The sequence below is a fragment of the Dipodomys merriami genome, unplaced genomic scaffold, assembly GCF_024711535.1.
Source record: "Dipodomys merriami isolate MVZ:Mamm:240054 unplaced genomic scaffold, mDipMer1.0.p SCAF_35, whole genome shotgun sequence".
In the NCBI taxonomy this organism is placed as follows: domain Eukaryota; kingdom Metazoa; phylum Chordata; class Mammalia; order Rodentia; family Heteromyidae; genus Dipodomys; species Dipodomys merriami.
The window spans coordinates 5,839,935-5,855,553 of NW_027205048.1; the positions used below are offsets into that span (position 1 = coordinate 5,839,935).

Here is a 15,619-nt window from a genome sequence, read left to right on the forward strand (position 1 = left end):
AGAGGGGAGGGGGGATGGAGAGGGGTGGGGATTGACTTGGGTGGATTGAGATTTGCAGCTACTTCCTGGCCTCAAAGCCTGAAATGGAACATTGTCTGAAAGCCTGTGTGCGTGGTGGGGAACCTGAGTCAGTATGCTTCTCCTGGGCCTCAGGAACATGTCTGTTGGTAAAGCAATAAAGAATCTCTTGTTTCCTTGCCTGCTCCCCAACCTATTTTTGTTCCTGGTCTGAGGTGGAATGGTGCTTTTTATTCAAAGCTGGCAGGCTTGGGTGGGGAGGATCCCGGGTGTGGGTTTTCGGCTTGGGAGGAATTTGGACCGTGGGATTGTTCATCGGGTTGTTTGTGTCTGTCTGTTTTGTCTGTATCCAGAAAGCATCAGGACTCCAAAAAGGAAGAAGAAAAGAAGAAACCCCACATAAAGAAACCCCTTAATGCATTCATGTTGTATATGAAGGAAATGAGAGCAAAGGTGGTGGCGGAATGCACATTGAAAGAAAGTGCCGCCATCAACCAGATCCTGGGGCGAAGGGTAGGTAACCCCCTAATAGGAGGGGGACAGGTGGTGGGAATAGATTAAGGGCTTTCCCTTCAACCATTCTTTAAAAAATGTTTTGACCAGTGTTAGGGCTTGAACTCAAGGCCTAGATGCTGTGCTTTCCCTTTTGCTCAAGGCTGGTGTACTTCCAATTGAACTTTTTGGTGGTTAATTCAAGGTAAGAGTCTCACAGATTTTCCTGTGAGACTTTAATCATCAGATCTCAGCCTCCTGAATGACTAGGATTTACAGGCATGAGCTACTAATACCCAGCTTTTTCAACCAATATGAATCTTCATGGTGTCAAGAACAGCCACATATACCCTAGAGCCAGTCGATGACACGCATCTACAGACTGGACCATTATTGGATGCACGTGTCCTCAAAAATACACATTCTTCACCCTTGTTGGCCACGGTGTAGTTGGTGATGTTTTTGCATTATCTCTGCCCTACCCCTGTCCCTTCCAGTGGCATGCACTGTCTAGAGAAGAACAAGCAAAGTACTATGAGCTGGCCCGGAAGGAGCGACAGCTTCACATGCAGCTGTACCCTGGCTGGTCTGCGCGGGATAACTATGTAAGTGGACCGTTTTGTGTAGAGCTGTCTTGCAGAGCGTGGGTCTGAACAGACTGAGAGAATGGTCACTGCCAACTTGAGGCAGGCCTTGGAATTATCATTCCATTCCTCTCACTTCTGGGACCATTTGTGTCTCATCCTCTTAACCGAACTGAAGGGTGGCATCACGATTTTTTTGCCTGGTCTGCCAGCACAGGCATTCTGAAGAGAGGGAAGGAAGCCAGGGTCCGTGTGCTGGATCGCGGAGGTTCATACTTCTTGCTCATTTCTTAGGAGAAGTGGGATATGTCCCAAGGAGGGGCTTAGTTTCCAGATTCGGTCCTCCGTAGTCTGTGGCAGACATCAGTGGTGTGACTTTATGAAACACCACTGAGGAGGGGAGAAGGGAACTAGTTTGTCCCTCACAAGTCTTAAAGCAGGGGTATGGCCTTATTTTTTTCCTTCTGGTAATGCTGGGGATTGAACCCAGGGCTTTATACATATACATTCTAGGCAAGCTCTCTAACACTACACTCTACCCCCTAGCCTCGGACATCCAGGCTTAAGAAGGAAAAGCAAAACAAGTATCTTAGGCCAGGCTGAAGTACAGGTTAAAAGCCTACTTCATCCTGAGAGGAACATGATGGAAATATCCCTGAAAGTCACGAGTGGAGTCTTCCTTTGGCAGGTTGAAGTGAGGCTGGGCACATGGGTGGAGAACAGCATGTGTTAGGTGATGTGTGTTACTGGGCTCTTTGTTGTTGCAGGATTTGCCTGATTTTCCATCCTGGCTTTCAGATGGTTCCCAGTGGCTGGGACTGTCAATTGCATTGACCCCCTGGCTCCTTTCCTGCCTGTTGTCCTCCGGAGCCCTCTATCATTTCCTATCAGTATTTCTGACCTTGCCTTTTGCCCAGTAGCTCAAATATTCTAGGCTTTCCTTTCTCTCTAGATGGGTAAAATGCTTCTCTCTTTGCTCAGTATTTATGACAGATAGTTTCATGAATTCTTTTTGCCATCTTTTTGGAAGGGCAAATACAACTTCCTTTCAGTGCCTCCCCTTGCCGCCATCATGGAGCCAGGAGAATCACTGAGCGAGTTAGTCCTCCGAGTCCACTCTCGCATTGGCTCTCTCGGTAGGGGTCAAGGTCATTACCGTCTTCCAGATTTCAGACTTGCTGTGCACAAGGCAGATTCTGCGGGGTTCAGCATCAAGTCAGATGTGGCTGTTCTCTTAGCAATAGCCATCCTCCAGACAATCAACAGCATTGTCCTGTGTGGCTCTCAGTGGTGGCAGCTTTCCTTCTACTCCATGAGCCACTTCACCTTGGCTCTCTGCTTAGTCTTCCGCCCTTTATTTCTGTTCTCGCCTTGATTTTCTTTTATTAACATAAAAATACAAAATGCTTTGAGAGTTGGTATGTCAGCCATGTTCAGGGGCCATGCTAATCTTCTCTGCATCATTCCAATTGCCTTCTTATCTTGAAACCTGTGCTTGTTTGCTGCTGATTGCTGTGTAGACAAGGAGCTGGAAGGAAGGACTCTACTGGGTTTCAATTCCATGGTCCCATCTATGTCCCTTCTGGGCCCTACCCTGGCTGGCAGCATCTGTCTGTCTCCTGGGAGCTGACACCGGGATTAGTGCAGGTCTGTCTGGATTGGAACTTTGAGCTGAGAGCACTTGTCTCCCACCGATGGACATTACAGGGTGTTAGGTGCTTGGAACCTTTTGGCTCATCAGGGAAGCCTTTCTTCTGGGACTGAAAGGAAGCGGATGAGACAGTTAATGCCCTCCCACAGGCTTTCTGTGCACCCCTACCTGACCCCGAGGTAGAGTTTTCCAGCAGCGTAGGCAGCCTCTAAGCCTGCGCATGCACAGCTGTGTAATTTCAGGACAGTGGCTCTCCTGGCTTCAAGTCAGAAGTTCTTAAGAATTCAGCTTCTCCCTGCAACAGACCCAATTCATTGAGTTGTCTCGAGTGGTACCACAGGAAGCACATTCAGCTTCTCTATGGAACATGTCCCCAATAGAAATTTGGGATCACCAAGGAGCCTTCATGGACAACGGCCTGGGATGTATACTATACAGCTCTAAAGTGTGTCATTTCTGCTAGGAATGATACGAATGATACCCCAGATCTCTACAAAGAGACTTACCTGGTAGATATCCAAGCTTTTTGTGATGTGTGTTCTAGGTTTTGGTAGATCCATAGGGTACTTGGCCTTACTTCTGTTCCCTTCTGCATGGGGGAAGGTAGTTTAGAAAATAGGGATGCTGAGACTTGGAAAGAGGTTTAGTGGTTGTCTGGATTTAGGCTTACAAACTTTATGTCTAGAAAGGATGCTGTCAGATTCCTGTTCTGATGGCCCATGACACCTTTCTATGATCTCACATGTGCTTCTTGCTTCAGTGGCCCAGAGGACACTTTGGGGACAGGAATCTTAGAATGGAAGCTTTGATAGATTTGTTGGTATGGATATTTGTTAGTTTTCCTTTGTTAACTAACTTGACATAGGAGTATCTGCAGATGACTTAGGTCATTGTGAAGTTGGAGGTTTTCTAGAGAATGTTTCCTGAGCTAGCCTCTCTTCTTCCACAACCCTGTGCTTTCAGCCAAATGTGACAGAGCCTTTATGTCACTAGCTTTGGCAATTAGAAGTGGGTAAGGCTGTCCCCTTTGGCTAGTGATTTTTGGGGTTATTCCTTAGAGCACTAAAGAAAATGCTTGGCTTCTACATTAGTAACATCATGTTAGATTATTTCTGTGGCTTTAGGTAAAAGAAGTAAATCTTGCTTGCCTGCTTGACTTGTGAGACCCTTCCTTCTCTTTTTATAAGATAGCCAGCCTGCCTTACAATCAAATAATGGTAATTAATTCTGTCACATCTTTCTGTTAAAACACAGTCCCTGTCCCCACAAAGCCCATTGTCAGCCCCTTGCTTTAATTGTGAACATCTCTGTTACATGTCCTAACTAAACCCCAGATCTTCGGGGGAGGAGGCTGCGGGTACCTTTAGCGTATGCAGCAGGGAAGTCCTACACACCGGTGTGGGTACTATTGCCCAGCTACTGAATCATTTGTGTTGTAATTTGGACTGAGACTCCTAATCATCTCATTCTTGCTCATTCTAAGCCAGGTAGTGCACCGCTGATTTTTGTTTTTGTTTTTCTTTAATCATATACCAAGGACTATAACACATGTTACGTATGCTGCTCAGGAGCCACAGCACATTTCCCCAGTGGCTCAGATCTGGGACCTGAAAAGACAGAGATGTCCTCAGGCTTTGGCTGGTGCCACTTGAGGTTCCTTCAGAGCTGGACACATCGTTGGGGTTCTGGCCATCCTTTCTGTGTCAACATTACGACACCAGAAAACTTTTAGACAAAGGTAGCATTCGATATACTGATGCACACACTGAGTTTAATTCACAGCAGGTAGCTCACATGCAGATTTAGACTGAAGCAGATGTCCCTCAGAACCTGTCTATTTTCATGCACACTCTAGCAGGTTGCAGAAATACCAGGAAGGCTAGGCCAAGAGCTGGGATTGGCTCTGTGCAGCTCATCACCTTTAATGTGTGAAAGAAGGGCTGGTGTGGAGAGGCAGGCATCATGTCTGGTACCTAGTAGATGCTCCACAAATAGTAGCCATTGTTAAAGGTGGTTGAGGGACTGAGATCATGGGGCCTCTCCTTCACCACCCATTCTCCCTACTCTTCTGTTTTGCGAGTCTCTCCAGTAAGGGCACAGTTCAAGTTCATTTGGATTAAGGGATGGAAGGTTGGAGAAGATTCTGCTGGTAGATGTGGGAAAGTGTGGTGGATGGTCCCTTCTTTTACCGTCTCCTCCCAGGCAAGTTCTCCCGTCCTGTTTCTTGAACTCATTTCCTGTGTTTGATCTGTTCATGCAGGGAAAGAAGAAGAAGAGGAAAAGGGACAAGCAGCCAGGCGAGACCAATGGTAAGTTACCATAGTCAGGGTGAGGGTAGAAGGCATAGTCGGAGGGCCACTCTTATGTCAGGCTGCCATCTGGGGAGACAGGAAAAACTCAAGGCCAGGACATTGTGGGGGAACCCATCTCAGCCAGCCTTTTTTGTTTATGCATTTTAATTAATTGCTCCATGACTGCCCTTTTAAAGCTAGTAGCATCCATTGTTGCATGAAAAGCACATTGTAATTCTAGTGGAATGTGTTTTTAAATAACTGCAAAGCCTGTAACTGGAGAGCGAGCGGTAGGCATGCCTCTGCTTATTTTGTATGTGTCTGAGAAGGGATGAGGAGGGGCTAGGGGGTCTAAGAGGGGTGCGTGTGAGTGTTGGGTATTAACTGGGCGTCCCCTCAGTGTTCTGATGCATGCCTTTACAGTGGTAAATTGCACCCATTTTAAATTAAGGAGGTTTGTCATTTTGGAGAAGAAATTAGAAATACTGCATAGGCAATCCCAGCGCTCCCTCGGAGAAAACCAGGCTTTTATTACCAACCATCAAAAAACAAACATTTTGAAGGCTTTGTATAATTTGTTCTTTTTTTTCAGAACACAGCGAATGTTTCCTAAATCCTTGCCTTTCACTTCCTCCGATTACAGGTGCTAATGTCATTTTGAGTCATTACAATAGTCTGATAAACCGTTTTTTAATTTTTCTTGCCATTCTCATTTGGTTAACATTAAACACGTATGACATTTGAACATTCTTTAAAAGTGACCATCTACACGATTTCGTATGTTTCGATAGATTATTTATTTACTTATTTATTTATTTTTTTTTATTTTTCAGTTCTGTTATTTTTTTAATTTGATTTAACCTTCTGTTTTGTTTATTTTACTTTTTCCCATAACAGTTATTAAAGCAGCAATGACAGTGATTTAGAGCTGAACTAACTGTGCAAATTGAATATGCAGTATTTCTTTAAAAGAGACTGATTAAAAAAAAAAAACAAATGGAAGGAATTCAGTAATAAACCTCCTTAATCTAATGGCATTTTTTTTCATTGCTCTCACTAAGTTTTCTCACGCAAGCATGCATTCGCAATATGATTATTTTCTCCTTTGCTTTTTATTTATTTTATTTTACTTTCTTCCTTTTGCTTTTCTGCTCATAATTTGCAAATTTCACTAGCATTTTGCTGACTCTGCCTGCCCTCCTGTTGCTATGAGCATCTTAACTAACCCATAACAGCTCATTCACACGGCCCATTTACCTGCCTCTGTTCCTCTCTTAATATTAATGAAAACAGATTAAAAGAATAAACAAGACCATTCCAAAAGCTGCAATATCCCAATACCACAACCCTTTTCTTTCTTTATTTCTTTCTGTTTTGTTTCATTTCATTCTGTTTTTTTATTTGTAGTTTTTCATTTCTTTTTTATTTATTTTTTAAAAACGTGTCCTCAGAAGGAAAAAAAAGCATGTTTACAAACTTAATTCCCTCCTTCGCTTTATTTTCTTACTTAAAATAAAGATAATTGAGAGGAAACAAAAAAAAGGGAAAGCAGTACTAAAATAAAAACAAAAAAAATTTTTTGAAGAGGAAAACGATTAATTGGAAGAGTGAGTTCTTCAGAATCTTAACTTTCCTCTGTGAGCTCATGTGGAATCTGAGACAGTCCTTGAGAAAGGGATACTGCAGCTTTATTTGCCACAGCTAATTTCACAAGTTGAATTAAGAATGTGATTTTTTTTACCTTTTTTTTTAAATTAAAGAAACTTTAAAAAAAAAAAAGAAAAAGAAAAGTCAATATTTTGCCATTAGTAACCAGGTCATTGATTTATTCCCTTTTTTATTTTTATTTTTTCTTATTTGTATCTCTCTCCCCCCCTTCCTCCCTTCCCTGCCTCCTTCCCTCTCTTCCCTTCTCTCTCTCTCCCTCTCTCTTCCTCTCTCTCCCTGTCTCCCACATCCTCCTCCTCCTCCTCTGCTCGCTCCTTTCTTGAACTCATTCAGACCTGAGCGCTCCTAAGAAATGCCGAGCGCGCTTTGGCCTTGATCAGCAGAATAACTGGTGCGGCCCCTGCAGGTGTGTATAGTCCCCCAGATTCGCTGTGCTGGTTTGCAGCTGGTTTCTTCATTCTTTCCCCTCCCCTCTCTGGCCTGTTGCTTTGTAGCTCTGTGTGTGGATCATAGGAGACATGAGGAGCGGGACACTGCCAGTGGATGGGTTCAATGAAGGGGTGTGCTTACTCTTGCTGCTGCTCCAAAATGCCACTGTAAAACAGCATCCTGTGCTCCTCCTTGGGGGCCACCACTCAGACCCCAGTGCGCCCCTCTCACAGGGAAAGTTGCCTGCCAACCCCCTTCCTGTGATAGCCCAGGATCCTCATCCTGGCCTAGATAGAAGCAAATGATGTCACCTTCTCCCCTCCTCTTCTCTCTCTTTCTCTTTTTTTTATTTATTTTTCATTGTTTTTTGGTTTCTGGTTGTTGTTTTGGTTTTTTTTTTCGTGTGTGTTTTATCGTTTTATTTGAATTTTTTTTTTCCATTTGACTCATAGAAGTCCTTTCCTTTTATGCCCTTGGTGTGAGGGATGATTGTCAAGTAGAGCCAAGGTGAAGCAGAAGACAAGTAAGCTGTAGCCAGAGGGTTCACATCCAACTGAGCACGACCCACCATTGTGTTGTATTTTTTTTTGTGTTTACCTTATGCTAACAGATGCAAATACTCCAAAGAAGTGTCGGGCACTGTTCGGGCTTGACCGACAGACTTTATGGTGCAAACCCTGCAGGTACATCACCACTGCGAGGCCTTGGGGTTAATCAGAGCCTTCTGTCCTTCTGCTACCTTAGTGGCCCTCATTTCCCCCATTTCCTTTCTCCCACTGGCATCAACGACCAATGATCCTCTTTCTTCAAAATTTCCTTGTTGATTTTCATGCCCTTTCCTTTCCCATTTTCTCCTCTCTTTTCCTGTTGTTCTTATGAATAACATACACCCAGTGACAGGACAGAGACCATGACCTTAGCATAGAAGGATGGGGCACTGGTGCTTTTCCTGTAAAAGTCAGCCAAATGGGCCATGCACTGAGCACAGAGACCACCCTTTTCCCAAGGTCTGAATGTGTTAGACTGTGGCAGAGGTAGCATTCCCGTGAACTTGCAGTAAGAAATTCAGAGAAATACACTGGGGCAGGCTGTTTATTTTCATTTTAATTTTTCCTTTTTTTTCTTTCTTTCTTCTCTCTTTGGTTGTTTTGTGTTTAAAAACCACCTATCTCTGCACAGAGGAGCCTAATTAGCTGACCTTGTTGCCAAGAAACAGAAACGTGGCATTGAATGGCATGTACCAGCTAAAGGTCTATAGGCAGAGACACTTGCAGTTAGTCAACCTACTGCAGCCTTACCACGCCTGCCGAGTTAAAAGTTACATATGCACAGAGAATTGGTCCCCAGAAGAGTCCAGACTGAGCTCACCTCCCCCATATTTCACCTTTAGGTCCCACCCAACCTGCTCCGCCCCCAAGCCTGTAATTCTCAGGGAAGGTATAGGTATTTCCTTCTTGGTGGAGGGATACCAACTAGTTCCTGTCTCCTTTCCTTTCTTTTAATGACCACCTTTGGTTAAATTTTGTTGTTTCTTTGTTCTGATACAAGCAGTCTTTGAATTTGGAATATTATGATGGTAGGTATCTCAAACACGCGTCCCTGTATGTAGTACCTCCCTCGTCACGTGTCCCTCTTCTCCATGCCTTTGCCGTGCTCCGTGTCTAGACGTTAGATCAGATGTTCATCCCATCACATGCATGCCCACGAGTCTCCTGTGTCTCTGACCCCCTTCTCTGATGCCAGTCTGAGAGATCTGTGAAGTGTTGACTTTCATTGACTACACAGACCACAGGGGACTGAGGGCTGAAATTCTTTTCGTAGAGCTATGGCTGCTCAAGAGTGAGGGACTTGGGGCTTTAGCTGGCCACCCACCAGGAAAAGAACTCCCATGGGATGACAGCATTCACAGAGGTGATAGATGTCCTTTCAGCATAGTCCTGCGGACTTCTCTGGACACAAGCACCTCTGACAAGGTTGATGAAGAGTGTTAGGTGTTTCATTAGGTTGATCTAGGGACGACAGGGGCTCTGTTTACCCAATATGGGCTATGAACACATCAGCATTGTACGCATGCCCAGTGGGAGCTGATGGAAGCCACTGCTTTGGAGGTTGGCTGGCCACAGCGGCCGCTCTAAAGATAAGGTTCCTCAGAAACCTTGGACCACCACCACACACCTCACAGTAAGGCTGGTTCAGGTGCCTGGTACATCGGTGTTATTCATGGAATGGATGGTAGTTCTCCAATCCTCCATTTTATTTTGGAAGAATTTACTGCATGGTTAGAATTTTTTTTTCAATCCCCTTGGAAGTTCTTACTGTCATTGACTGATACCTTGCTGGGCCATCTTCCTAGACCAGAATTTTTGTAATATATTTTTTCTCTTTTTGGCCAGTATTGAGCTTTGAACTCGGGATCTCCCACTCTTTTTTATTTATTATTATTTATTTATTTATTTATTTTTGCATCCAAAGCTAGTGCTCTACCACTTGAGCTATGCCTCCATTTCTGGCCTTGTGCTGGTTAATTGGAGATACAGTCTCACTTACGCTCAGGCTGGCTTTATACCATGATCCTCAGCTCTCAGCTCTCAGTCTGAGTAGCTAGGATTATAAGAGTGAACCACCAGTACCCAGCATTTTTTCCCATTATTAGTATTATTGTTGTTGTTGTTATTGACAACCCCAAATCTTTGAACTTTAACAACATGGTTTTCTAGAATGCAGCTTGACGGGGCTGAATGTCTATATACAGGCAGCATTTCTGTTGTGGTAAAGGCTAAGATGCCCCTAACTGTAGGAACTGGACTAATCCAAGCCCTCACCATCTTTTTGAGAGTGTCATTCCAAATCAGGATCAGAGAAAACCCTTTTTGAGGAGAAGCTAGCAATGAATGTTTGTAAGAGGCTATCTTCTGATCAGAGGGGAAGCCTAGATGGGAGGGAGGTTAGAGTCAGGGATTTGTACAGGTTCATTACTGGTCCCTTCCTTCCCTCTGCTCCTTTTCCCTTTCAACTTTGTCATGGCCACATCAGGCTTGATGCTAAAATCAACAGGACAAAATATGTCTTAAAATGCAAAGAAGGAAGAAAATAATAATAAACCAGACAGAAGCAGTTGTAAACCGAGACATTTTCTGACTCTTCAAGGGTGTGTGTGTGTGTGTGTGTGTGTGTGTGTGTGTGTGTTTGTGTGTGTGTGTTTGTGTGTGTGTGTGTGTGTGTGTGTATGTGTGTGTGTGTGTTCCAGCCACTTTTTGCTCAGCCCTGTTGGAGGATCACCGCTCTGTCCCCATAGTCTCTGTGTCCTATGTTCAAAATGCTCGTGCACTCCCATGGCATGGAAACTTCCCACTTCATTAGGAGGGAGGAAGGGAGGGACGGAGGGTTGAGGAAGGCCCAGAAACACTTGTAGTTTGTCAGGGCTCCTAGCTCACCACACAGGGCTTCTAATGTTGTTTGGCATTGGAGGACATTTTTACCAGACTCTGTTTTGAGCCCACCAAGTTGCTTTTCCATGTTTCCACTCTGCCCTGATAGAGCCTGGAATGCTGCCTTGAGCTGCTGCTCCCTTGTCCGCCTGGCTGCCCCCATCCCACCCTCCACTCGCCCTCTCCTTTCCTCTCTTTCATTTTCCCTTGCTTTCTCAGTTTTGCTTATACCCTCCCCGTTCCCACCTTCTTTCCTTTCCCCGATTTGTAAATGCATGGACTTCTTAGTTTTTGAGCATGTTTTGATCTGCAGGCTCAGGTGGTTTAAAACGGAGATGCTTCGATGATTTTAATCTCAGTTCCTGGGATGGGAACAGAATCTCTTGTCCAGAACGTTCTATCACAGGGAGCAGAAGGAACCCTGCAAAGCGGAGGAAAGAGTGGCTGCTGTCTCTGCTCCCCCCCAGGGTTCCTTCTGATCCAGAGATGACAAACAGACCCAAAGCCACCTGCCCCACAGGTCCTGGCCTCTGGGCCAAGCAGGGAGGATTGAGCATGCTCCCTTTTCCCTTCCCTTTCTTCCCTCCCCCTCCTGACATCTTTCAGAGTCCATGCCCCATTCAGTGATGGGCATGAAGACAGCTCTGGGGCTCAGAGCAAAGGAGGAACTCAGGATACCCCTTTCCCTGCAAAGGCAGTGACCCTGTCTTACAGCTGCTGCCTTCCAGCAGGCAACATCTCCATTGTTCTACACCAAGAAAGCTGGCCAGTGCTCACACACTTGTATTCAGAGGAAGCATTACCAGCCATGGTTCTGACTGTATATTTAAGGGCCTTTGGCTAAGCACATCCTGTATCTGCATTATTTTTACAGTATTAGTAGGTTGATCCTCAGGATCACCTTTCCTACCAAGTACGATCCTGTCAGACTGAGATTAATGGTTGGGAGAGGCTTTGAAGTCACATGCCCAATTTCTTGGGTTGATTCCTCATCCCTCAGCCTCATCCTTTGATGATAAGCAAGAAAGGCTCTGACATTCTCATCCCTGTTTCTTATACACATGGGGCAAGTGAGAGAGGGAGACTCTGGGGATGGTTTAGGACAGAATTAGAGGTTCTGGTTCAAACATGGATCATGATAATCCCAACCGAGGAAGGTCCCTGCTGCAATTCCTGCCACCTCTTCTTTGTGGTCCCTTCTGTGTGACCGGCTTGTGCTGTGCCCTTCACTTCCTGGCCTTTGCATATGGCAAGCGCCCGATGGGCCTTTATCCCACTGGCTCTCCTTCCAAGCTTTCTGACTAAGGGACAGGGGAGGGGAAGTCCCCAAACTTAAAAAAAAAAAAAGCGGGGGGAATCAAGTTTGAATCCTAATTTAATCCACAACCTGCAGGCCATACAACCAGTTATTCTTGTTCCTTTGGATCATTTTCTGTTTTTCTTATTCTTCCCCTTTCCCCACCTTCATTTTTCCTCTTCTAACTGTTTTCGGTGGTTCTTTTTTGTTTTTTGTTTTTTGTTGGTTTTTTTCCTTTTTTTTTTTTTTTTCTTTTTTGGTTGGTTTGTTTTTGTTTTAGTTTAATGTGTTTTTATTTTTGTTCCCCTACTCCCTCCCTTCCCTCTCACCTGATTCTGACCTCTCTTGATTTGGTGTGGTTCTTAACAGACAAGCCCAAAAGCTCTCTGGGCACCAGCAGCCTCACGGTGGTGGTGGTGGTGGTGGTGGTGGTGGTGGTGGTGGTGGTGGAGGAAGTGGTGGTGGTGGTGGTGGTGGTGGAGGTGGTAGTGGTGGTGGTAGTGTGGTGTTAAGACCTTTAAGCCTCTAGCTAGCTCTGTCTTCAGCTATGTGGGCTCAACAGTTAGCATTTTTTAGAGTTTCATATTGATAAGGGACAGCCCGGGGAAGGAGCTCTGTCTTTCTCTTTTAAATACACATTCATCATTGGGGACTGGTGAGAGGTAGTGGGAGGTGGTAGAGAGGACAAGTGATGGAGTCTCTAGGCCCAAAGAGAAATAACCATTTGTGTCAGTCACAGTTCAAATGAAGCCACTCTGTACAGGTGACTTCGTGTAGTCAACTCACTTATATGTGGGAAGAGATGAGGATGGGAAAGGAAGTAGGATGTCTCTTGAATATCTTCCTTGCCAAAGCCAGCTTATTCATGGTTGAGGGAACAGTGCAGCCAGTGGCATCTCTTAATTTCACTGCCCAGCCACCAGCCTGCCATGCTATGTAGACAAACCATTGGGTGACTTCCATTTGCCGTGAGCACTAGATAACTGTCTCTTGGCATCTTTGCCCTTTATTCACATAACTTTCTCCCCCCTGTTTCTAGGAGAAAAAAAAAGTGCGTTCGCTACATACAAGGTGAAGGCAGCTGCCTCAGCCCGCCCTCTTCAGATGGAAGCTTACTAGACTCGCCACCCCCGTCCCCACACCTGCTAGGCTCCCCTCCCCAAGACGCCAAGTCACAGACTGAGCAAACCCAGCCACTCTCGCTCTCCCTGAAGCCTGACCCCCTGGCCCACCTGTCCATGATGCCTCCGCCACCGGCGCTCCTGCTGGCCGAGGCCGCCCACGGCAAGGCCTCTGCCCTCTGTCCCAACGGGGCCCTGGACCTACCACCTGCCGCCCTGCAGCCACCCATCATCCCGTCCTCATCACTTGCACAGCCATCGACATCTTCCTTACATTCCCACAACGCGCTGACTGGGACCCAGCCCCAGCCTCTGTCCCTCGTAACCAAGTCTTTAGAATAGCTTTAGCTTTGTCAGCCCTGCCTGAGATGAGTGCTTTCTTCTTGGTTTCTTGATTTGCTCCTCTCCCCACCCCTCACCCCTACTTGGAAAGCTTTTGTTTTGTACTCTTTTAATTTTGTGCCACGTGGCTACATGAGTTGATGTTTATCGAGTTCATTGGTCAATATTTGACCCATTCTTATTTCAATTTCTCCTTTTAAATATGTAGATGAGAGAAGAACCTCATGATTCTACCAAAATTTTTATCAACAGCTGTTTAAAGTCTTTGTAGCGTTTAAAAATAAATATATATATATACATAACTGTTATGTAGTTCTGATAGCTTAGTTTTAAAAGACTGATTAAAAAACAAAAAGAAAAAAAAAGAGAGAGAGAGAAGCAATTTTGAAGCAGCCCTCCAGAAGGAGTTGGTTCTGTATTATTTGTATTAAATACGAGCTTGCGAACCAATCATTTTACACCTGGTTTTTGAACCAGAAGGGCACAATGGATGCCGTGCCATTACCTTTATTTTTTTTTTCTCTGTGTGAAACAACTTTTATTGTGATGTTACTTGTTATTGTTTAAATGTACAGAAACAAAGGGTTAAAAATGTGTTAATATACCTTGTTCCTTGGTGTTGTTCTTTTGTGGGGAGGGGGTTGCTACTCAACAATTAATGGAATCATCATGCTTTTGGACCAGTAGTATTTATTGCTTTAGAGGTTGCTTGTTGTACTTGTATGTTGTCTCTTTTTAATTATGTTTTGTTCCCCTTTTTCTTGGAACTGTATAAAGTTTTTTTCCCCCTCCCTTAGCATAAGCATCTTATATATAACAACTCATTTGTACAAGGTTTTTAAGTTTATATATAAAAATGTGTATATATATATTTTTTGTTTCCCTTTTTTTTGACTTCTTTTTTTCTGTCTGAAACCCAGATACCGCCAAATGGACATTAATAGTTGCATCAAGGATCAGTAGCATTAACAAAAGTTGCTTCAAAAGCCATTAAGTAAAACAAGACTTGAACTGTAGTGAGGGAATGTTAGATGCTGTCTGAGCAGCAGTGGGAACTGCCCTTGTTTCACCCCGCCCTTGAATCCTAGTCAGATGCCCTGCACCCTTAGGACATGGACTGACCGTGTGCAAAACTTTATGTGCCAAAATTCTCAGTGACTTTAGCTTTCTCCCTTTTTGATGCTGTACTTTCTGTTCATCATGTTTTGCTGTGATGTTACATAGGTAGATTTGTATGTAGTTTTAATGTCACCTATAACAAAATGTGTTTGATAGCAGATTGTCCAGAAAGCATTTTAAATGAAGAGGTATAAACCCTTAAGGGCCAAAATTCTGTATATTAGATTACTCTTAAATGAAAAATCCAGCTGCCGCTTCTATGGACGTATATTACATACAAGTAGGTAGCGAACTTTAAAAATAAAAAAAAAAAACCTAGGCATGTTGATGTTGCAAATGCTGTATAAAGCTAAGACCTGTTCATTCAGTGCCATTGTAGTTGACATGAAGCGATTGTAAAACTGTCTCCGATTTTTCTCTGGTTTATTAAAATGCTAACTATAACATTTTTTTCTTTTTTGTGAATACTTTGAATGTTTCCTAACAGTTGTGATGTTACTGTTCCGTTTTATGCTCTTATTCCAAGTTCATTTTGAATGGTTTGGAAGCCATTTTTGTAATGAATAAATGTCCATGCTGTACAGTACCTGTAGCATGCCGTTCTGGATTAATAAAAGCAACTTAGTATGTGCAGAGAAAGGCTGGTCACTTCTTTCTGTGATTTGGATTTTTGTCTGTTCTGCTCCTGGACCTCTCTTCTCTCTTGTCCCCCCTCCTCACTGAGACTGAGGTATTCGCCAGTCAGGATTTGAGACTATGTGGCTAATGGGTGGGCGGTAGGGCTTGTCTAGACTACAAAATGTGGTCTTGAACTCTCTTAGACTCCTTTTTCCCAACCCTGAAGCCCACTTGGGTTGTCTTGTATAGTTCATATTGTGTTGTTGCGGTTTGCAGTGAAGATTGTCTCTATAAATGTAGGTTTTAGTGTCTTTGTTCATATTTAACCATGCCATTACTCAAAGGCAAAACACAATTAGCAGAGCTAATGGCCCTTGTTTGACTGTCAGTTACTGTGTTAATATTTATGTAGTTCACAGTCTCCAAAGAAAGGATTTGATTCCAGTGAAGAAGACTTAGTTTGTCAAAAACAGACTTAAGAAATCAATTACAGTGGGACACTGGTGGCTCATGCCTATAATTGTAGCTACTGGGAGGTTAAAAGCTGAGGATCGGGGCTGG

General features: G+C 44.2%; 1 protein-coding gene and 1 pseudogene across 41 annotated transcripts in view; one reads left to right on the forward strand and one right to left on the reverse strand.

Annotated features, from left to right (window-relative positions):
• Tcf7l2 (transcription factor 7 like 2) overlaps nucleotides 1–15,079 on the forward strand; it is a 212,371-nt gene extending 197,292 nt beyond the window's left edge. For 7 of the 41 annotated variants that reach the window (XM_069988002.1, XM_069988005.1, XM_069988007.1 and 4 more), the window contains 6 exons: nucleotides 372–531; nucleotides 1,008–1,115; nucleotides 5,006–5,054; nucleotides 5,629–5,679; nucleotides 7,038–7,110; nucleotides 12,898–15,079. In XM_069988002.1, the coding sequence (XP_069844103.1) occupies nucleotides 372–531; nucleotides 1,008–1,115; nucleotides 5,006–5,054; nucleotides 5,629–5,679; nucleotides 7,038–7,110; nucleotides 12,898–13,321 (865 nt within the window). In that variant the 3' untranslated portion in view covers nucleotides 13,322–15,079. Of the gene's footprint in view, nucleotides 1–371; nucleotides 532–1,007; nucleotides 1,116–5,005; nucleotides 5,055–5,628; nucleotides 5,680–7,037; nucleotides 7,111–7,743; nucleotides 7,818–12,897 lie in introns of those variants that run through there. The other 34 variants (XM_069988009.1, XM_069988012.1, XM_069988015.1 and 31 more) reach the window with 9 other exon arrangements.
• On the reverse strand, nucleotides 2,487–2,582 carry LOC138803992 (U6 spliceosomal RNA; annotated as a pseudogene).
• Nucleotides 15,080–15,619: the final 540 nt, after the last annotated feature.